This window comes from Copidosoma floridanum, unplaced genomic scaffold (genome assembly GCF_036245765.1).
Source record: "Copidosoma floridanum isolate Cflo_tuat_1 unplaced genomic scaffold, Cflo_Japanese_pri ptg000020l, whole genome shotgun sequence".
NCBI classification, from domain to species: domain Eukaryota; kingdom Metazoa; phylum Arthropoda; class Insecta; order Hymenoptera; family Encyrtidae; genus Copidosoma; species Copidosoma floridanum.
Window position 1 is genome coordinate 17,255,308 of NW_028321897.1, and position 24,334 is coordinate 17,279,641.

Sequence of the window (24,334 nt, forward strand, 5' to 3'; positions counted from 1 at the left end):
ATTTTTTTATATGGTTACACGTTAAATGTCCATATTTTTTTAATAAATCATGTATAAAATAACGGTGCACTCAAATGAGCTGCAATGATCGTGGGTATTTCTTATGCTATTTGAATATACGTTTGACGTTTGAATAATATCTGACAAAAAAATCTATGTGTGATGAACGTCCTGAAGGGATATTCACTGGTCTGTACCTCTATCTATTTAAGAAAACTATACTACAGGATGATATTTCTTTGTTTTCTATATACAATTATATTTTGGGTATTACATATGGACGAGAAATAAGTGTAGGATCGTACGTGATAGGTGTGAGCGTGACGTTACAGATGTTATCAGTGTAGGCAGTAGAATATTGCTTTTACATCATCGGAAGATTCGATAAAAGTGCACAGTCTTGGGCTGGCCAGCACCTATATTATTTATATTTCAGTGTGCCGTAAGATATTGTTTATAATTGTTAACTCATTAAATACCAGTTAAAATCACACCCAGTCAACGTAAATATACTCATTTCCATAATAAATGCACCACCTTCTTAAACAATGTTCTTTTGTAGAGGCTATTTTTAAACTTAAAATAATATGGTTTGCCATGTTATTTTTCAGAAGTACAACTTTTTACTTGGATACCTACGCTCCCACTGTGCACTGGTTTTTATCTCTATCTGTCTGCTCATCATGATTTGGTAATGACGTGGTGCTCTTTCTATGGTAGCCAGTGACACTGCTCTTCATTTCGATGACAACGTGGTTCTTTGTTTGGTGTTGGTAATAATAATGTGGTACTCTTTACTGTTTATAATGCCATGGTACTCTCTCTGTTACTGATGATGGTGACGTAACTCTCTCTCTGCTCTCCATAAAGCTGCTGCTTTCTGCTCTCGATGATAAGTTCTCTCTGCTCTTGATGATGACGCTGCTACATACTGTTGATTATGACTTGGTACTGTCTCTGTTGTCTGTAATAACGACGTAGTGCTCTATTTACTCTTGATGATGAGGCTGCTTTCTGCAGATAATAACTTGGTGCTCTATATATTGCCAGTTATAGTGGTGTGTTTCACAGCAACAGTTCCTGTCAACCCATGGCTAATACATTTACTGTTTTGCTGCTAACATTTTAGAAATTATTTATAAGTAGCCTATAACAACACTATATTTGCTACTCCTATTATCAACAAAACCACTATGTCCACCGTGCAACACTTATAGGATGACTTCTGCCGTTCCACTCAAAATGAAGAAAGAGCAAATCAAGATAGAAATGGAGACATGATGAAATATTACGACACAGCCATGCCACCATGAGAATATTATAAGAAATTTTGAGAAGACCAAATCATCTTAGAAATGTGGTGTGCATCGAATCAAACACAAAAGCTGTAATTTTTTTTTATTAAAAATTTTTTTTCATTTTGTTTCGCTGTATATTTCTTAAAATTCACCTTCTAGTTCTTCTACAATGTCCTCTTTACATTTGTCCTAAAGTTCCACATCCTCACTTTCTTCTCTATCAGAGATCTTTTCTGATACATCAGCAAAACAGAATATAAGAGGATGACGTTTAAACCATTTTAATTAGTTATAAACTAATAAACGTAAAGTATGTTATACTTACCTTTATATAAAATATTACCTCTGTTGCAGCTCATCATTTATTACTATCAACATCTTCACAGAAACAACTACACATCACAGAAATGATTCCAGCTCCTCCAATTTTACAAGAGATTCTTTATTCTACATCGCTAAACAAAGGTAATAAATCTGAAAATATTAGATTGAAAAATGAATCACCTTCCTGAAATAATGAGGGTTCTAAAATAGCTTTCTTTAGTAGAGGAATGGTGCTGTGGGATGAAACAACCATACGTGTAAAATGGATGTGGAAACGACAGCTTACTCTGCCTAACCTAGTTTCTATACCACTGAAGTATGAAAAGAAAAAAATAAGTACATAAGTTACATGTTTCATAATATATACTAAATTTTTATAACTCTGTAATTTTCATAAAGGAGGATAAAGAAAAAAGAGTTGAAAAACAGACAAATGAGTGGCTGTTTTTTAAGAGTAAGCGCATTGATTTAAGCTTTTACTACTTCTTTTTCTATATATAAGACTATAACATAGTTAAAACATTGTTATTCAAATTAAGAATCGACTTCTAATCGAGTTTACGTTATCATTACTATTAAAAAACGACACAACGTAGAATATAAAAGGAAAAAAAAACAAATGCAATGTATTGATTTTTACAATTTTTTTTAATACAAACGATTTTGTCAAAGTGCACACAAAGTTTGGTCTGAATTAACGTTTTAATATGATGGCAATGTAAATTATAAAATAAAGTAGCTACATAAATTAAATATTAAAAATAATCGAATAAACTTGTATACATACATTGCAATTAAGACTATGAACAAGTTTATTTGAGCACGCGGTGGCTGGGTCGGCTAGTTTGTGGGACGGCACGCGGGAGACTGCGGGTTCGTTTCCCGGCCAGTTCGACTCTCCCGAGCAAGTTCTTCTGTGAATTTTCACATGTGCTTTTACACCACGCAATGCTCCTCGTGAAGGGTTTGGGCGACCTTTTCGCAGCAAAAATTGCCTACCACATAGATCCTTCGCTCTCGAGGTGGTCTATGTGACATCATCAACGTGCCAACGAAATACAATTGTATCAATGCCTACCACATACATAGATCCTTTACTCTCGAGGTGGTCTATGTGACATCATCACCAAACGAACAGAAACTACAAAGTGTATCCAATAATGTGTAACTAATAATGTAATATGTAACCATTACTTGTAATATGTAACTATTATAATGTCAAATGTGCCTTACTGTACCAAGGCTGTATGTACTCGTGTACAATAAAGCCTAAAAAATAAATATACTACGTAAAGTAGGTATATATTTAAAAAAAAAAAAAAACAAGTTTATTTAATGTATAAATAATGAAAATTTTAAAAAAAACAAGAGAAAAGACGAGCAGGACATGTTAATATTTAGTTGTGTAGGCCTTACATACAAAAGAAACTTCATTTTAACTGCATACTTTACGTTACGTTTCACCGGTTATTAAGTAGGTTGCTTTATTCTAACAGTCAAATCCTATTTCATCTTGGGGTCGAAAGATCTTACAAGGTTGACAGCAACGATGATTCTAATCCTACACAAGAGTACTCGTGGCGATAACAATAATTAGGCCTCTAGTTTTAACGTCGGAACCCAAGTCGACGGTCCTTTTTTTTTTGTTCTTCCTTAATTCACTTTTTATGCGAGTTTACAGTGGCCTAGTTTACTCGAGTGTCTCTCACACAGCTTAGTTGCAAAACAAAGTCTTGCATTTGCTTGAAATACACTTTTTAAACACGTAGCTTAATCTCCAAACTGAGTCTTACATCCGCTCAGTGGACGCAACAGAACTTACTATCCAACCTTCATAGTTACTTTGGAGCCTTTGATGGAAGAGAAAAGGCAAATTGTTTTGTGCAAGGAGTTTCTATACTCCTGCGTTTGAGGAGGACGCGTCAAGTTGGGGGAACAAAGCTTAACCTAGTTAACCTCGACTGACACGAGCACAGTCGTGGTGCAATAATTTTACAGTAACTGATGGTTACACATGTTATTTATTTTAATGGAACACCTTGCGGTCTTGCGAGTTAAACAATGATTGCTTAACAAAATACTTGAGCACTTTCAAATCCAGCTGTTTGGAGTTGGCTAGTGAGTTAAAGAAAAGAAAGAGGACTTAAGGATAGTGCGAGGGAAGTAGAAAAGGCGAGATAATGAGATAGAACCAAAGCTGTTTTCTTACGGATCACTAACCTACAACTACCAGTCCATGACAACGCAGGTATTTAGTATAGCAGAGAAAATTGTGTTAAGACTTGAGCGTATTTGCAAACTTCTCCAGTCTCAGTGATTTCATCAGTGTTCGTACATAATACTTGTTCATAACGTTAGGCAAAAATGTTCTCGTCTCCGTACGGATGTGGCATCATGTGTGGCTCATGGTGTGCGTACATCTACAGCGTTGCGCGCTGGTTCTCAAATTGTCAAATTGTTTCAAAATATCTTGTGAGTTGCTCTTTGTGTGCATACATCTTTCTAGCGTATATGCTGACTTCGAGCATTTGACTATTCTTAAACTGTATATACAAACATCGCATTCTTGTTCACAAATCATTGCATATTTATTTGATTAACTTTTATTTTTACTGACAATCGTCACGTGCTTGCTCGTAAATTTAGTTGGAATACCTTATTGTGTGTTGTTCACTTATGCATGTATGAGGCAACACGTTGACTTTAACGCTAGCTAGTACTGTCCTAGCCAGTGTTATTAAAAAATAAACTTTCATTAAATGTAGCTTATTGTCCTTTCTAAACACGTTCCAACATATCCTATTATTACTTGATATTTCTAGAAGCTTTGTTTGGAAGTTCGGTCAATAATTTTTTTCCAAAAATTCTTTTCACCCTGATTTTGGAGATTTACAAAAATAAAGCAAGTTTTATTTATATAAAAAATGTTATAAGTTATTTATGAAGATTCTGATATTCATGCACAACTTTTTACCTTAAATCTAGTGAACTTGCTAGAGTTAAATCAGATGGCAGTAGTTTTAAAATCGATTCGTAGGCCCATCTCTACAAAGGGTCTTTAGACAATCAAGTCCAACGCCTTTCCCTATGATAAAACTCCACTATGCCGATCTCAAAGAGAAAAAGGCAAAAAAAAGTGGGGGAACAGCTAACGAATAGTAAAACTAAAAGTATTTTCCAAAAAAATCAACACAATACAACTCATGGTGAGGGACATGGTGACATAGAGTTTTGCTCCATATTAATACAATTGCACAACCTGGTCACTACAATCAATGAATACATAAAGGAAAAGTAAGACTTACAAATAGAAAAAACATTATTCTTACAAAATTCACTAAGAAATGAACCATCCAATGTAATGTGTCACGAGTGTGAATAAGCTATGAAGAAGCTGACACAATCAAAACTGACCACACACTTTACTCCAGTTGAAGAAGTAGCAAAGCAAAAAAATAGAATTTCTATGTACCGCAGTTTAAAACCTGTGACAAAATCAGTATGGATACATTTTAAACGTAACATGAAGTTTTCAGGACTACTGAAAATATTTGGTCCCAAGCAAGTCAAATCTAAAATAAAAATCTACAAAAAATGTTATCATCGTTTTTTTTTTCTACTTCTCTTAATAAAACGAAATGACATCGTTCTTTATTGTTTCTTTACCCTTTATTAAAGAAGTGCTTAAGATATAATTTTGTATTATTAGCCAAATTGATAACCACTTAATTCTCTGAATGCAACTATAAGTAAGATTCTTAGAGCACCATGAGTTTAATACTTTAAACAGCAAACTAAGAATCAAAGAAAAACTATGTAGACAGAAAAACCAGCAATATCCTTATCACGTTACCTGTGTATTCTAATTTAACAGCAGAATACGTGTACCTTAACTTTAAAGTCATATAAAAAATAATCTTGTATTAACTTGTCTCATCAATTTTCATAAATTCTCGCTCATTTTACAGTTACCGGCAACAATTTCGATGAGGGATGTTAGATTTCGAGTTAATACAGACGAGCTGTACTGTAAAAACAAACGAAATTTATATATGCAATTTATGCAAGGTGTAATGTGTATGTATATAAGATTATTCGACAAGTAGAGTTTGTACATCGAACTTTCTATGCATGTGTGTATCATTTTTAAGGTACATTTTTATGTTCAATAAAAAAGATTGTATCGTGCACTAGCTTCCCATTTAAATTGACTGAAATAATATAGCTTGAAATTTTAATTGCAAAAAAACTTCTTTGAAAACGTATCTGCTAACTTACTTTATACTTAAGATTTAATCGTTGATTACAATAATATAAGGCAAGACATGAGAAAACTTGTTTAAGCATATATTTGAACTGTTAAAAAATACTAGCAGTAAAAACAGTTTTAATTATGTAGAAGCATCTGGTGGACATGTAAGGCCTTAAAAGCCTCGCAACAATTACATGCTGAAAGAGTTGGCCATTCTTTAACTCCATAGAGATTTCAAGCCTACAACATTTTTTTCAGTCACCGTTTTTTTGGCACAAACTTAATAATAAATACAAACGTAAAATTTTATTGCTTGAGCTATTATATTATAGATTTAATTTTCAGACAGGGGATATTAACTACAAACAAATAATTATTGTTCTTTGAGAAATTCTAAGAGATGCTCAAAAGTTTATTGTAATTGAATAATTGTAGATGACCTAGCTTAATAGATGAAATTTTTAATGTTATGGTATGGTATATTACAATAAATCTTAGCTCCTAACATTAGCTACTGAATGTCCACACTATAATATTGCTTTTGTGTAATCTATAAGTGCCATCTATAATGTTAACCAAATACAAAATAAGACTTTGGTGTATAGTAGGCAAGTGTTACTAATTCTGCGAAAGATATATGATATGAAACTTTATGAAATTGTATTGTTTAAAATTGTGTCAAAAACAAGTGTATTAAATTATACTTCTAATCAGTAATGTAGCATCTTTTTTAGAAACAAATGAAAAATGAATTATAAGAACTGGTAATTTATTCTGAAAAAATATAATATTACGCTCTTGAGCCTTATAATAGAAGTAGATTTATACATGGGTTATGTTGGAGACATTAAGGGTTATTTTTAAAGTCTTAATAAGAAGAGAAACAGGTGAGGATTAGTAACCGTAAATTAGATTGTGAGGCCCCTTCAAGATCAAAAAGTTAAGTTATATCTTGGAACGTAGTACAAAAAAATTCGTAACCTCTTATGAGCTGATTAACATTAGCAGATATCTTTTGTTATCCTGCGGCGATTGAATGGTCAACACCAAAAACATGAGTTCGTACTTGAGCAAACTATAACAAAATATGGACGATGAAACTAGCCAAAAAATGTTTTTTAAAAAGCAAATCCATGCTTGTCAAGCAAAAAGTAAAGAAAAATGATCATTTTCCAAAATTTTTGTCTCATTCTAAGAAATATATCAATAATGTACTAAGATAAGAAAACCAATCAATGATAAGTTCTGGTGAGAGCTAAAAAAATTTTTCTTTTTTAATATAGAATATTTATGTACTAAACTCTTATTTTCAAAAATATAAAAAAACATTTTTTTGCTCCTCTAGTAATCTCAAACTCAAATTTATTACCCGACTGTTATCTATTAAAGCTATTTTATCAGAATTAAAGAGCAACTGTGAATTCGTTAAAAAAAAAAACTAGATTTATTGTTTGTAATAAAAGAGTACTCATTTTCACTAAAAAAAAAATACACCCTCTCTTGAGAAGACAAAAAAGTGCAACAGTAGAACGCTTAACTAGTAAGTAGAAGAGAAAACATCTGCTAATAAGAAAGTCTCGTTTATACTTGATTATTTTTCTCTTCCTGTACGCTGGCTCTGTAATTGTATACCTTTTATCCCATTCTAATATTAAACCCTGATTTGCAGTTCGATAAAGAAGGTTGTTTGCTACTTAAGTTTGATTACAACTGTGATTCAGGAATATCTTAATTTTTAAAAAATAAATTTATTAATTAAGTATTTTTTATAAGATTGCTCTGTACTTCTTCAAGGTTTTTTTACCTTACCAGAATCAATGTTTTTTTACATGAGTTGAGTTTGCAATCTGTCCATGTTGGTTTTCTTGCTATTGAATATTTTAGATGTATAGGTTTCTCTACATAAAAGTAAAGATTAGGGATGAGAGTTAAATTGCATCTTGGTACATGTAAATTGTACCAAGATTTAGAAAAAACCTTTCTGCATATTTTTATGTATCTATTAAGATTCTTTGCACTAACATAAATAGCAACGTACCTTATTTAATGTAAGAGTGAAGGTCATTTATTTTTTACAATATTTTTCAGCCATTTTGAAGAACTATGGCCAGTAGGCTATGCTTTGCCGTACCACTATGCATAAGTATGTTATAATCATTGGCATAGTGAAAAATTGCCTGAGATTCAATTATAACATCAATTACTTACACATTAAAAAGGGCCTTATTTTACATGGCATGTAAATTATCGGACGACAGTTGAAATACACACAGAAGAAAGTGGATTCAAGCCAAATGGGAAGAGAGGTAATAAATTTGTTTAACAATTAAATCATGATGATTATCTGTGTAATACAGAACAAACTTTTCTGCGTCTGAAAACTTGTAATTTCAATAATTTCTTTGAAGGCTTTGTTGCATAAAGGAGAAATAAGATTTTTTTATTTCTGAGGCAAAGCTTCAGGAATTTAGAGCTTACCACGTAACTTTTGAAGTCAATGCTCTATCCACTTGGCTAGAAGATAATTTTAACCATAGGCACTTCAGCTTCATAATAAAACTTGGTTACGGTTTAAATACATTGCTTTATAATAATATACATAAGCTTTAATAGATTAAGAATTATGTCACATGAAATCATCTTTTGACTATGAAATCCTTTTGTTTCATACCCGTATTATAAGGATGGCAATAAAAACTATAAATCACCATTTTAAGATGTAAAAATAATTCAGGAAAACATTATTTAACTTATTGTTTTTACATTTCATGGAATTTGATACGATATTTATCTCATATAATGTACGTAAGAGCAGCCCAGAGATAGTTAAAGTATTTGACGTAGTCGATAAGCTTGCTTTGATTGTCACAAATCTATAAATATACAACATTATTAAGGCAATAGTTACCTGCTTCATCAAAAAAATAAGAGTAGATGCAAATTTTCAATACTACGAAGAATAAATTAAGCAATAACTTGGCAAGCCTGATTGAGAACTTAAGACAAAAAGTCATCAATCGTATGTTTGATCAAGTAAGTAAGATCTGATTTTTCACTCTTCTTCTTCATATTTCGTAAACCTACTAAAGTAAAGCTACATTTATTTAGTGTAGATAAAGAAATATGTTTTAAATTTTTTTGTAGTTTGATATTTGGAAAAGTTACAGACACTAATACTTTGGCTTTTGTTTGTAAATTTAAATCATAACTACAAAACGTATTCTCATTTCATCGTTTCAGATAAAAGGGCTTAAATTCTTTTAACTTCTTGTAAAACTTTATACCTTTCACTTGACTGTGAGAATTACTTAACTATAAGAACTTATTTCTTTGTTTTGCCATATCACGTTATTTTTTAATTTAAAAAAAAAATCAAAGCCAACATTTTGATTGTCTCATTTAATTTTTGCACTAGACACTTTAAGAAAAGTGTTTTTGTTATATATCCACTACCAAAAATCTACTAATAGTAGAGACGTTTAATGAGTTTGCTTTGATGGCCAAAAATTGTAGAAAAACTTTTTAAATCACCATTTATGTACTGCTTGGGTTTGGAATACTATAATTTCCAAAAGACAGTGTCAATATTCGTGTATTTCTTTCACATTATCACAAAATAGACAACTCAAAGTGCTGCAATTTTGTTTGTAGTGTGAAGTGAAGCTGATTTTAGACTACGCTTGAAAAAACTAATAAATTACCTTTTACTTTGATCTGTATAAGCGTTTTTTCCGTATTCTGTTTATTGATTTCTCACCAACGTACAGAAGTATAATAATAAATTGTTGCCATGAAAGCCACATTGATTCTACTAGTAGTTTCGATTTTGATGTATTGTAACTGTCAATTTACTCACTAACATATTTTCTCGTTTCCGATTAAAAACTTAGAAAGCTTTGTTCTATTTTTTAAAATTGTGCATATTATTAAACTAATCATATAGACACAAGAGTAAAAAGGATGCTTACGTCTCCAGCGTAACTAAAGTATAAAATGCTTATAAAAGTCTGCAACGATTAAAATCTGCGATTTTTGATGGTTAATAATGATGATAGTTTAAAGATTTTTGCTTACCTAACATCACTCAAACTAATATAGAAGTGTAGTAATATCTCTGTTATTCAACTTAAAAGTAAGCATCGTTTAGTAAAATTGACATATTATGCTTGGCACTTACTTAATCACCTAATCTAATATTTTTTACTCAAGGCTTTTTATAATTGCAATGTTGATCTCATTGTCTATTCTTCTACTGTTTTCTTGTACTATGTATTTTTCACAAATAAAAATATGTTCAAATTGTTTGTAAATTTACAGAAATAAAGTTTTTCATAAATCTTAAATCAACACTAGACAATACTGAGACAGTACTCAAATAAGCTTTTTTATGGTTGAATGATAGCTAAAACGGCTGGCCTCATTGCTAACTCTGACCAGCTCTAAAAGTCCTAAGTCTCTGTATTGGAAGACGTTTTTTTCACGTGTCTGCCATATAAGTGTAATAGTTATGATTCATAGACTTTGCTGAATCACAAGTATACTATATTCTCAACTGTCTTGTGTGATCTAAGAAGAGATACGCTGAAAAAAATTATACCTAGAAAACAGTTATTTTTTTTAACCAAAAATACTGTAAAGCTCATGTTTTTCTCTACAAGATTTCATTTTATCATAACAAATTAAAAACTGGCAGTGTTGCAGTACGTGTGCAGTCCTTGAGCTTAATGTGAATGTGAAATCATGTTAAAAAATGTTTGAGACTGTTCAGTCATTATCTCGTGACCTTTTGCTGGTAATTACCTCGGGTACTTCTCACTTTCTTACTCTTTACTTAGCGCCTCTGTGGAGCTGTGAGAGAATTGGTCGGCGCATAAGCAAGAGCTTGGAGGCAGTCCTACAGTAGCAGTCTACAAAAACACTTCGGCATAAACCCCTCTATCAGGTATCTTGCTTAGTCGTACCTACGTCTTAAACCTAATACATAGTTATAGTCCGTTGTACTCAAACTGCTGTAATTAAATTAATAAAAAGCAAGCTTAAAATTATTATGTTGGTTCAATAAAATGTGCTTAGACATTTAGTCCTTCGAGCCAGATCGGGCATGCAGCGTCAATTCTTTACGGCGTTGACATTGGGAGCAATCATGTAAGTAAAAATTGTATGTCAAGGTGGACACTTTTTTTATCGCAGACATACCTAAGTGTCATATTATCGTGAAGCTCAGTAGCCATTTACGAATAATACTTGCAACGAGCAAGAGTTCGTTGCCATCGTGAGTTTTGCAGTGTGTATGGCGCGTTGTGTAGAAGGGCGTTGCTGCCACTATATCGTTGTGTTACCTATTGGCAAACCCAAAGGGACCACTATTATCACTGAGCTGGCAGTTATGCACACGGTGATTACGCTATCATTAAAATTAATCATCTTGTGATCTGCCCCGATGAGTTCGAGGAAGTTGTCACTGCCACTAAACTGACTGCCTATACGAGTATACTGAGTACAAGCACTTGATAGTTACGCTAAAGCGACCACCATTTGCCTACTATATGTGCCGCAATCAAACTGGGCCTGCAAGCTCACCCTGCACACAGCTAAAGGCCAAGATTACCAACAATCAGCATATCTCTGTTCTCAGTTCAGTGAGAGGACTGGGAGGCCTCCCACAACTTTTTTCGGGCTCTTGTTCAAAGTTAACCTGAGCTTTTTAAGCACCTCCATCAATTGAAGTCTTTGACTTAGGGGGATACCATGGCATCGCTTAACATGATGTAGATCGCCAGCTACAGTTACGCCAACTCTTGGAGTTTACTCAAAGCACCATTTGAGCTTCGATGCTTGCTGCTGCATGACCACATCACGGCTTTGCGCAAAATTACATGAGAGAATAATCAGCAGGAGGATTAAAGCTCTTATGGACGCACAAAAGTGGCATCGTGACCAGCTACAATCTCTACGTTTTCTGGTGGACAATTAGGACGGCTGATTGCTACAACAGGCATGGATCAAGCCATATGAGGCGATTGGAAGAATGAGCTGGAAAAGCTTGAGATGGCCAATAAAAACCCCTGACAACGTCGCAACATTTACCGTTTTGGAAGCCTTTCTCTAGCGTAAGTAGCATGCCTTGTCCTCCATGGAGGCTTTCAAGCTGGCGTGGCCAGCTAGAGCTACCACTTTACGCAGGACTGCTTCATTGGTTGCCACACACAACTTTCGCACTCTTGACACCCAGGTTAATTTCATAGAACACGCCACTTACCATGATGCTCACTACATAGGATGCTGTAATGAATTTCAGGGTTTGACCACAGCCACAAAAAAACATATCACGTTTGGTGCAAAGTTATTCCTTAACTGCTTGAAGTCAGGGCACATGGCCAAGGAATGTTCCTCCACATCAGTCTGTTAGAACTACTGGGCAGCTCACCACAGCCTTTTGTACGATCACCAAAAGTGGGGCACCGACTTCCAGGAAAGTGCTGCCCCAATGAAGCTGCAGAAGCAGGAAACGAAGGTCTTGTTAAACGAAAACAACAATACTACAGAGTCGTAAGCATGACGAGCCATCCTCCCTAAGGCGCTTATCTGATTCAGTAGTGGTCATAGAAGCACAACTGCTGCGAGACCTTTTCTAGACCGTGGCTCAGAAATTACAGCTCTCTTAATGAGGCGCCACTGGAGGAGTCAAATGCAAGCATTTTTGGTCTAGGAAGTAGCCACGTCACGCAATAAGTGACCATGGCTCTTGTGTACCTCATGCTTTGAGATGGTACCTCCTCGATTATTTTGTCAGTGCTATGCCTGCAATGCCTTAGTCTTTAAGCTCTAGAAAGCCCACTAGACCTGACAGCCCGTCAGGACTGGGCTCAGCAGAAAGATCTTGCAGGTCCCAAGTTTAACTAACCTCACGAAGTTGACTCTCCCCTTCGTGTGGACGTATATTACCTTCTTCTCCTCCCAGCATATGTGCAGATTTGCAAGATCGTCAGGCAGCATACTGTCATCGGTTAGGTTCACACTGAACATGCACCTGAATGCTTCACCTACCAGAAAGATTTGATTCCAGCCTGCCCTCACCAGCTGATCTTACTGACGCAGTGGTTCTGGATGTTTAAGAACGTCCTATAGATTTTTCTCTGCACCCTTGATATCCTTAAGTACAAACGGATAATGACAGACCAACAGCGAAACAGAAGTAGATGCTATTTTCTGCGCTTTCTCCTGAAGCAGGACGCCTTTCGACTTTTGACTTCTCAGCGTAAGGCTGCCAAGTGCCCAGGATTCATTGCAATTTTTACATCATTAGCTTTAACGAGATCTAAATATGGCAGCAGAGTACAAAAAATTTATGGATGTTGACCTCACCCTTGGCCATATGAAGGCACTGACTGAAGTTCAATTGGTCGTCACGAATATACCTGTGTTCTTTATTTTACACAACGACATCTGGCCGAACGGTTGTCAGAGCCAAAAATTACGCATTGTATTTAACTCATCTCACATCACTTCTAGTGACTACAGTCTCACAGATATTCTGCATTCTGGGTCAACACTCCAGGTCACACTGATGATTGTGATATAAAAATTTCATATTGTCAGATTTGGGTTGATCAATGAGACATTAACCTACAGTGTATTATTTGGAGCTTTAATCCAAGTGTGCTACCTACTTATTCCTTACTCCTCACCACAAGGTAGGTTTCTACCACCATGCCTTACCAGTGGATAACTTTTGTCACCAAACTTCAGGCGATCAATGAAGTGTCGATCCTGTGCAGAATTGGTTTATCTCTAATATCGAATTTGCACCTTTACGTTTTTTCTGATGCTAGCCGCCCTGTATTAGTCACTGTTGTTTACTCCTGGCTTACAGATTCCTTGGGAAAAACGTATTGCCACACTTTAATGGTCAAAACATAGCTGGTGCTGATCCAGAACCTCAAGCCAACAACCGTTCTACAGGCACGTATGACGATACCTTGCATTGCTCGCTGTGAAGCTCTTAAAGCTGACTTTGGCTTAGTTAAGCAATCCTGTGGAGTGCTGCTATGCTTGGAACAGTTCTTGGATCATCCTGTGGTGGCTTTGTTCCAAAAATCTCACGAACAACTCGCAGGTCGTAAGTTACATCGCCCAGATGTGGGAAGTTTCCCCACTCCTGGTTACTTTTATAGTCGTGACGTCATAAGATAAAATGCGCCTTCAGCGCTTACCAACTACAATTTGTTTTGTATTATCTTAGACTTGTGAGCACGTTAATAGAGCAGCATAGAACACATAAAAAAATTATTACAAAAAAAAGGAGAAAATATCTGCCAGTTCCTCTAAAAAAGCTTATTTCCAGGACCTAAAGTAGGGAAAACGTTGTAAATGTGTGCATAGCATCAAATTAGGAATCAAAAAATAAAGCCTTCTAATAAAAGGGAAACAGTGGTGCCTCGTTCCGGCTATCATTTTATTCTGTGATTGTGTTATACTTCAAATAGCAATTCACTGCTTGTGTTGGCAATTTACATGCGCTGTGATATACGTACGGGTTTCAAGTACCAGCATGTACGTATCTCAACGTGCCTGAAGTATTGGTAGCCAGCGCAAAACCAAGGCTTATCTCTGCAAGTGCCGTCTCTATGCACACCTGCAAGCGTGACTGGCACCTGAGCTAAAGACATATCATCCACTATCATGTGTTACATCTCCAAGTACACTTAGCCACACCAACTTTGACTACACACTATTGACCACACTAATCTTTTTAATATCTTGGCTGCCAAAGTACTAGAAATCTAGACAACCAAGGGCTATGTAACCCTCTGCGCTTGTCGGCCAACCAAGCTTGGGAGTGACAACGCAATTTGCTTCCTTCGAACCGATCTTCTTCTGCGAGAAGCCTTGCAGTACGTTGAGCTTTAAGTGCTTGTCATAACGGTAGCTTTTGACCAAGGCATCATGTGGAAATCTTTCGTTCCGGCTACTTCTAATTTTTGTTGTCTCTGGAAAGCCGATGTAAACCCCATGAAGAGCCATCTCTACTTTGTCATGGGTGTTTATCATCTCATCTACTAATAATTTTCTACAGTTCTCGTCAGGATTGAGATGCTCCTTAACAGCAGGCCCCTGACGCCACTCTCTGGTGACATTAATGATATTAATATTCTTACATCAGGCCACTTCTCCATCGTTGGGCCACTTAATGCAATTTTCGAGGCACCCCCTTCTGGCAAGAACCTAGATCGTCTCTGGCATTAGAATCTTGTAAAAGTAATTCATTCCCAATTCTAAATTTACTGGTGTCGCGAATACCTTAACAACTCCAGCAACACCCTATATAAACTGTTTTTCGACGAGGCTTGGCGCTTGGTGATATCGCCGCAATAATTGACTCCACCAACTTCTCAACCCACAGACGTTGGCCTTTTGGCAGGATCGTTTACGTGAATCATGGTCCAGATGGCCTTGTCCAAGCCATTAAAGTCAAGACTGCCACTGAAATTCACACTGGCCCATTAAAAGCTAGCACTCGTGCCAATCGAGTCCTTGGACAAGCCTCCTGCTTCACCTTGTGCACCAGTCTCAGAAGATTCCTGTATGGTGAATGGACCTACGAAGACTTTTCAGGAACAAGGGGCAGGATGTTCGGTTATCACCTCATGACTTTCTCCCAAAGATCGTCTCGGGCACTGGTCCATCTTTTGCTTTCCACTGAGCACCTCTGTTGAGCTGAGAAAGACTCGGTGCAAGAGCAAGATTTTGGTGGCAGTCCGACAGCAGCAGTCTGTAACAACACTTTGGTACCAACGCTTCTATCAGCCATTACGTCTAGTCGTGCCTACTTCTTTAGCTTAGTACATAGATATTGTCCTTTGTACTTGGATTGCTGGTATTAAGTTCATTAAAAGCAAGTTTAGAGTTATGATGTTGTTTCAATCAAAGGAATCCGAACAGATATAATAAGTTTAATAGCTTGCTTTTGGCCGATAAGAGTAAAAAAATGGGAGTTTAATTTAAAAAATAAGTTTTGGCCTTTTTCTGAAAGTTAATAATTAAATACTGACATAATGGTGTTAAACAGACTTAATTTTTTTATTCTGTAGTACCAAAACTTTAAAATTAAAATTACATCTTCAAAATAACTGAAATAAATTTTGAAAAAGTGTATATATTATAGCATAACTATAGAAGAAGTTATAAAGTTAAACAGTAATATAGTTCAGTGCAATGAGTAACATTTTTTTTAATCGAGTTGCTTTGAAAATGGTCAGTTTTTGACAACTAGTGTTGAGAATATAGAATTTCGTCACTCTTTGTTTTTGTTTACTAAGTCGTTAAATACAGTAAGTATATTAATAAAATTAACTTAAAGATTTTCAATTTAAATGTCTGCAATCTCATGATAAAAACCGTGGCGTCAGAGTTATGTTGCACTGTCAGAAGTTCCAAGCGTATGTAATAAATGTTGATCTGATGACTATATTGAAATTAGGAATTTACCAATGGCAATATTCCAAGTTATACAAGTGAAGTAAAATAAGAGCTTATAAGTTATTTATGAAAGTTATGTCATAAAAATATGTCACTAAAAAGTTGTAACAAATGTAAAGTGAGCATAGAAAAGTGCTTCTTACCTTGATAAATGGATTCATTTTGATTGAAACATAATCCAGTTGGTTCTGGGAAACTGACATGATTTAACCTTGTATCCTAAATTAAAAATAAATTTGATAAATTAAATGGTAAGTTTTCATTATGTATAAGTTTTAAATGAATAGTTTCTATTTACAGGTTCTTATGCTAGTCGAATAAATGTTTACTTAGGATTATACGGTCAATAATAGATTTCTAATATTTATGTAGCTGTCTCTTGAGATTATTAATTTGGTTAGTTAAAGAGTACAACAGAATTTTAACAAGATATGATAAGAGCACAATTCTTTTAGGTGTAAGAGAAAGAGATATTTGTTAACCATGACAAATTAAATCACCGCATTTATAACTCTATTAAATCAGATCCTATAGTCCTTTATAAGGCCAAGGTATACAGGAGCGCCGTAATCGAAATATGTCAGGACCAAAGATCTAGTGAGCATGAGTCTTAATTTATAAAATAGTCCATCACGACCTGTTTTAATGCAATTTAATTCCACATAAGCCGTCTTATAAATACTTAATCAGTGTTCTCTAAAGTCAAGCGTGCAGTCAAATGTTCCACCAAAAGTCATAGTTGGATGAAACTTTAATGCAGCATCTTCAATAACTAGACTTTGTTGATGTGTACCATGAATCTTAAATATGTTGTTTCTGTTTCCCAGCCACATATCTGTAAACTTTTTTATGTGTATGGAAAAGTTTCCAAGATCCAATGCCCAGATGTGTACATGCAAAAGGCTCTCGTTATCTAGCTGTGTGGCCCTGCCTACTTCCTTAAACGAACACTGCAAATAAAAGATCAGATCGTCAGCATAAAAATGGCATTAACAGTGTTGAAGACATCAGAGCAACCTAACCATACAAAAAAAAGAGCTAGGGGCTTATTAAGAAGCCTAGTGAGATCACAGCATTAATGATTCTTGGCATCAAGTGCTCACAACCCAGGCAAACAACTATCTGCTAGAAATCACTGAAGAAAAAGTCCAACTACCTGTATATGGATACAGAGCATCTAAAATATCTCAGGTTGTAAGTTAGAGTATAAATATCAGCACTTTCTAGTACGTTCAAAATATTACTTATGACCAAAAGGGTAACTATATTTTTGTTCATAGCGAGTCTAATGTTGCTAGAGATCTTTATTAAAGCAGTGCGGGTACCTCTTTTCCAAATGAAGTCTGATAAGTATCTGCAAAAGACGTTATTTGCTCTGAAGAATGACATGAGGTTGCGAGAAGCCACTGACTATAGAAAATTGGAGGCCTCTAACAAAATGTTTATTCAGTGGAGGTCCTGAGCTGTAGTTAGGTTTTTTATCTTTGGTAGGGGGCAGATAATTGTGCGCCTCCATTAATCTGGAAAAATGCATCACTGAAGCAACTTATCTATAATATACAATAAAATTGACAAAATCACAGGCAAGCACTTCCTCAGAATCAAATCTGGAATGCCATTAGCACTCATAGCATTTCAACGCGACTTAGCGATATCATTCAAGAGAGCAACAGATTCTATACGCACAAATTATGTGCCAGTATTCTAAAGTTTCATCTGTGTTGTGCGCAAAAGACTATGCATTTTGAGGTCACTTTTGAATCGAAAATGTCCACGCTATATTGCGATACAATTTTGTGTCAAGGCTTTTTCAACTATACCTGTATAAAAACTTTGACTCATACATTTTCATTCCTCTAAAGAATCTTTCTGTCAGTTGTCTGTTACAATAAGTAGCAAAACTTAAATACAATTGCCGTTCATCATTGCATATAGCAACAAGTGGGTAGTAGTTTAGATTGCTTAGAGTGCCAAAAGTTATTAACAACCAGATACATTCTTCCAGATTGATTATGACTGGCAAATTAGATACAACGTTCCTCCAAAGTGGATCACGGTCTTTAGGAGCATCGTCATTATTGGCTGCCTATTTGTTCTCTGTATTTTGAACTTTCACATTCTTTGGCTGCTGGGTTTTACAATATGCTGTTGTGTGGTGCAAGTCTTCTGCCCATTTAGACGTTTCATATGTTATATAAGCGAGGAAAACGTTTTTCCATGTTTGTCACTTAGTTAGAAAAAATATATTCTCTATTACGTTAAGAAAATTCTGTAATACAATTGGTTATATGGGGTTCTCATACAGACGCTTATTGTAGTCCCGGTACGACTCACTCTCACATATCAAAGTATTGGAGTAGTTCCTTCTTCATAATCTATTGTAGGAATTTTCACTGGCGTAGGCAATTTTATAATTTTACGAAGCACTGGAGTTCCGACATTATGTGGCATTTGTTTTTTTTGTGCTGATGATTTATTTGACGCTTTTATTTTATTAGTCAGTGCTGCATTTAGTGTTGCTGCCTCAACCGTTGCATTTCATAGATAGTAGTGTTCAGCACTGAACCTGGTGTATGGTGTAATGCATAGCTATTCCTTTAAGGTAGCATCAGACCAAAATTGTTTAAGCATTCCTTTATTTTATGTTTATCGACCGAATCTTAGTGAATATGTGCTTCCGACGTTCATTCTCTAAAATTTTATGAATTCTGATTAATTTATTATTTATCAGAAACGTTGGTGATGTTGCCTGATTTCTTATTATATCCAATAAACAAGGTAGTAAATCATATAGTACCTATAGCGTTGGTTATGCGCTTAAACTGTTAGCCACAACTTATGCCTTCGTTAGTAAACGAAACACAAGCCTATATCTCAAATAACTCATAGCATAGGGTTCCTGTTTTATAGACTGCACTATTTCGGAATACTAGAGTTTCTCTTTTAGCGTAAGTCAACTATAATTTCACTGCATTAGTTTATTAAACTGGAGTCTATTAGCCATTGCTTTGCCAATGTTCGGGCTTTGTTTAACCATTATCGATGTTATTTTGTAAATAACGTGAATTTTGTAAATGATGGGTGTAATGACGATTATTGATTGATAGATGTACATGTATAAATGTTGTTGTTGTATACGTTGTGCTGTTGATAAGTGTGATAATTCAAATGTAATGTGTTGAATGTAAATATAAAAATGAGATTATATTTACGGACTAGTCGGATGTTGGTCAGGGAATACATTGATAGATACAATTATTGCTTATAATGCTATGTCAAAATATTTACGAATTGACAATACAATATAATATAATAAAAAAAAGTACTCATCTATGCTACAACTCAATATTGGAAACAAAAAAACCAAATTTTAATATAAAGCAACATGCAACTGTAATACGATACATTATGCGTTTTCATCGCAAAGCAACCATTTTTTTTTTCTTATAAGCAAAACATAAAATTTTACGTTTTCTATCATAAGTCTTAAAAATCAAACTAGACAATAAAGTGCAATAAAGAAAAAAAACTCACACTATGATTATTAACTAAGTTCGAATTAGCTTGTTGGTCTTACACAGCGTAGAACTGAAATCTTTAAATGAATCGATGTATTTTTTTTTTATAATGGAGCTCCTTAAATGGCATGGTTGAATTATTTGGTTTATTTTTTTCCACTGTTGATTTTAAATCGTAAATCGATGATTTTGATAAAGGTTGACTTTGTTTCTGAATTTCGTGTACATTGTTGTCTTCTGCATGTAATAACATGTCTTTGATATGTCGTTTACTTAACTTATTAACATACGGGATGAGTCACTTTTTTGCTCATTTTGTATATTATACTCCTGTCAATTTATTTGGCGTATCTCGCGCGATCCTTGAGTTCATCGTTCTGCAACGCTAGAAAAGCTCTTTTAGAATCTATGTTTTTACCATATCCATTGAATAATCTTTACCACTGATCTTTACTGGTATAAAAATATTTTTGAGTACCAAATTCAGAGAAATGGTTCAAGAATTCTCTTTTCTTTTTTTTTTTTTTTTTTTATATGCTAGGAAAGAAGACATAAGTCTTTTTGAATTGATGTTTTGTACATCATTGTCACTCTTTGGTGATGTGAGTGAGGAAAACTTTTGTGAATCGTTCAGCTCGAAAGGAAACTAGTATCAAATAATTATTGATTTGTAAGTATATTTTTAACTTTCGGGGCCATACAACGAAGGTGTAACGAGCTCCATGTCTTAATAGCAGGTCTAGATTTAGTTGATGTAGCAATTTTTCAATTCTCTCCAATGTCGACATAAGGTTCAGTTGCTTCGTATTTTTTGGGCTCTGCTTTATGGTTACACAGTATTTATTATGTTTAATAGTGCTGCTTTAAGATTTTTTAGTCACACTATCTTTGTATGGAAATGGTTTATTTCTATATTGTAAATACAATTAGGAAAACCAAACGGTGTAATGCAGTATCAAAGGTTCTCTAAATTCTTGAGTAGGTGTGTGTGCAAATATGAATTTTTCAATATAAGGCCACATCACTATCCTTAGGTCAGCTTCTTAAATTTTTGTGATACCAAGTCGTTCATAGTGTAATCCAGGGTTCATTTCAAGTGGTTCTATGTTATATTTTCCATGATTTGCATGGTTAAAATCTGCACAACCTGCAACCACTATTGGACAATTTAATGCTTCTTGCTGTTGTTTCTCTGGAAGACATGAAGAGTATGATTTTTTTAGCATATTATTATCAAAAAACTAGTATTAATTATTCTCTGGGTTTCCGTATGGTTCCATTATCCTTTCACTTTAGAAAATACACTATTCCTTTCTAAAACTGTTCTGACTTTTAGAGATTCATTATAGGAGCAATAAAATTGATAGATTCATAATTCCTTCTTCACCTTAATGTGGTCTCCTGGTGTAACATTTAGAGGTTTTTATATGTTATAGTATCTTATTTTTACTTGTAACGACATTCTCATTTGTTGATTTTCTGTCACCATGAGCATTGCTTTAAATCACCTAATAAGATCTTGTAAATGTAATGTATGAACTTATAACCTTTTATGTTTAGGTATTATAAAAAGTAAATTTTCTACTCTTCTAAATACTTGTTTACAGGGTTTACAGGGTTTTAAATTTATTGCTGCATGTTTACTAATATAATACGTATAAGCAAAAAATTTGGGCATATTGTTCTAGCTATCATAAGTTTTAGATTGAGTTCTGATCTTGTCAGCAACGGCATCATGACCTCACTCTAGTAATCCGATAGTATCTATAGTAACTTCATCAAATCTTGTTTCCATCTGCTCAATCTTTTTTTCTTTACATTGACTGCATTGTCGGACGTCACCCAGAATATGATTTCTCATGCCTAGCCAATAAAGTCGTTCTCTCATTTTCCAACAAGTTTGATTTATTTGAATATGTCCTCCAACAGGACTGTCATGTTTGTATTATTTCATTACGGTTTCAAATTGTTGCAAACTTAACTTTTCTATAACAGACAGTAATTTTTGTAGGTATTTGATCAAAAGTTACAAATAACATTTCTGCTTTTAATCCAGATCTTCACTAATAAAGGTTGACAATTTTTCACGTCCTTCATAAGGTGTTGCTAAAATTTGGCCAGCTACTTCTTTTTTTAATTTTTGAATAACTAAGGTCCAGTGCACCTATTGATCTTAATAGTCTTGAGACATATGTAACTGGTTGACAGTCTTTGCTAATAAGATAAGCTATATTGTGTCTCTTGTAAGTAAGTCAATATCAGGTAGTAATTAGGTTAGTTATTTTCTAAGCTATATTTACGATCTTATTGTGTCAGTACTAGTGCTACTGTCACTAAGGCTTACGTACATATTCCTGTACTATTGTTTGTATTAATTAATTGGTAAAAAATGGTATAAGTTCGATAGTGGCATAAAATCAGAAGCAACACTTAAAATCGATGATGTCTTTTTGCATTGCAGTTTGTTTTATTATTGCTGTTTTCATTTAAGTTATCTAGAATTTACTCTGTTATTTGTTCTAACTTCAGTGCTTTAGATCATCTGTTTTTGCAATAATAGAAGTACTCGTGAGTATATCTGCACTAGAATTAAAGGGTGTATTTTTCTAAGTATAAAGGGTATTTAGTAATTTCTTTAAAACGACATACTCATCAAATAAAAGTCAAAAATCCGCTGTACAACATTACATATCTGCAATTCATTTATCTAATACAGAATCACGAAAATCATCGGGGTCATAGGTGTCTACTTTGATTATTATGTCTTTAATTTTGGGACCCAGCTCATCTTTCTCAGAAAGTCTAGTTACAAGTAAAGTATTCATATCAGCTTGCTAAGGTTCATTATCGTTGTTAGGCTTGTCTAAATATTCTTGAATACTTTGGTTCAATTTTTTTGTTAGTTATTGTATTCCTTGATAAAAGACCTCATCAATATTACTTGTCATAGTTTCAAGTTGGTTTTTTAAAAATGTCATTGTTTAAAGCTTTTATAAATCAAATAAATGTTCTAAAGATCTTAGTAGTTGTTGCGTCTTAGTGTAAGTTAGTATCTGTAGTCAAGTGTACTTCTGTCTCAGTCAATTCTTATAATAATCTACCTTCTCTTGAGTCGTATACTCGTGATTGTGTATCTTTTTCGGCCAATTCTTCAGTATCACTCGAGCCTTCTTCAAGAAAATTACTTTTCCTTGATGACTCACCAAGCCTAATTATATCTCTGACTGTTAATAGTGGCATTTCATTATTTTTAGATACATAAGATTGTATTCCGGTGATTCTTGCATTTGTATAACTAGTGCGTGATGTTAAGGTTACTCATTAAAAAAATTAACTTCTAATGAGCGGGAATCTCTTGATGAATTTTAAGTGACATTTCTTAATATACTCGATCAAGATGCAGATAATGTCTGTGGTTATGGAAATTTTCTTGTTTAAGTCCTTTAAGCAATCACACTTTGATATAACCTTGGCTGTTGCTTACTTATTTTTTAACCAAAGGGTCATCACGGGCCCCTGGCCAACTAAGGGACATTTGCTTCTGATTTGCTTATGCTTTTTGGTTCTGTAACTTCCACCGTCATCTTCAAGGTTTTTAGCAATGACTAATTCGAGAAGTAACAATAGACTTCATAATTCTGTTTGCCTTTTTTCCTTTTTTTCCCAACCCATCATCATAATTCTAAATAATAGTGATCTAGGATTTATATTGTTCTCCGCATGCAAGAATGGTCCTACTGGATTTCTCGATAATGCATAAGCATAAGTATTAAGTTTTCCCGGCTTGTATTTAAAAGTATATTCATAATCAGTAAATTTAAACATTTACAGCATTAAATACTGCACTTAGTATTTTTTTAAATCCACTTAGTTTAATGGCTCATCACTAGCTACACAAACAAACTTACTTTCTTAATAATAGGAACGAAAATCATGCATTGTGCATAGTGCAGATAAGCATCCCATTTTAATTGTGAAATAAGTAATTTCAGCTATATATAAAGTTCTTAAAAGATAGTTGGCAGAAGGTCAATCCCATCTTTTTCTTGACTAAATACTACTTTAATAAGGTAGTCAGATGCATCTTATGTTAACTTGAATGATTTACTAAAATCGGAAAATTGTAGAATAGGCTCTTAACATAGGTGTTCTCTTAGTACTTAAATACTTTTTTTGTGCACTATATTCAGTAAAAAATTTTTTTTTCAACAAATAAGATTATGGCTGAGCTATTTTCACAAAATTTCAAATAAAACGTCTACATTATCCTGATCGTCCTAAGAACTATTTTATATTTCGTATAGTTTTTAGTTACAAAAATATTTTATGAGTCTGTATCTCCTTAGTATCTAATTAAATAAATATTACTTCTTTTCGCAAAAGTTTAACTTTATTTGGTTGAAGTAGTATATTCTTACGTCTTATCTGGTCAAAAAGTAGCTCCATGATCATGGTTCACTAGC

At 34.2% G+C, this 24,334-nt stretch overlaps 1 protein-coding gene across 1 annotated transcript in view; it reads right to left on the bottom strand.

Annotated features, from left to right (window-relative positions):
• Nhe2 (Na[+]/H[+] hydrogen exchanger 2) overlaps positions 1-24,334 on the bottom strand; it is a 1,770,486-nt gene that overhangs the window by 408,625 nt on the left and 1,337,527 nt on the right. The window contains exons 13-14 of the mRNA XM_089593690.1: positions 16,497-16,572; positions 14,651-14,999 (exon numbers count right to left, since the gene is read on the bottom strand). Of these exons, the coding sequence (XP_089449816.1) occupies positions 14,651-14,999; positions 16,497-16,572 (425 nt within the window). The remainder of the gene's footprint in view (positions 1-14,650; positions 15,000-16,496; positions 16,573-24,334) is intronic.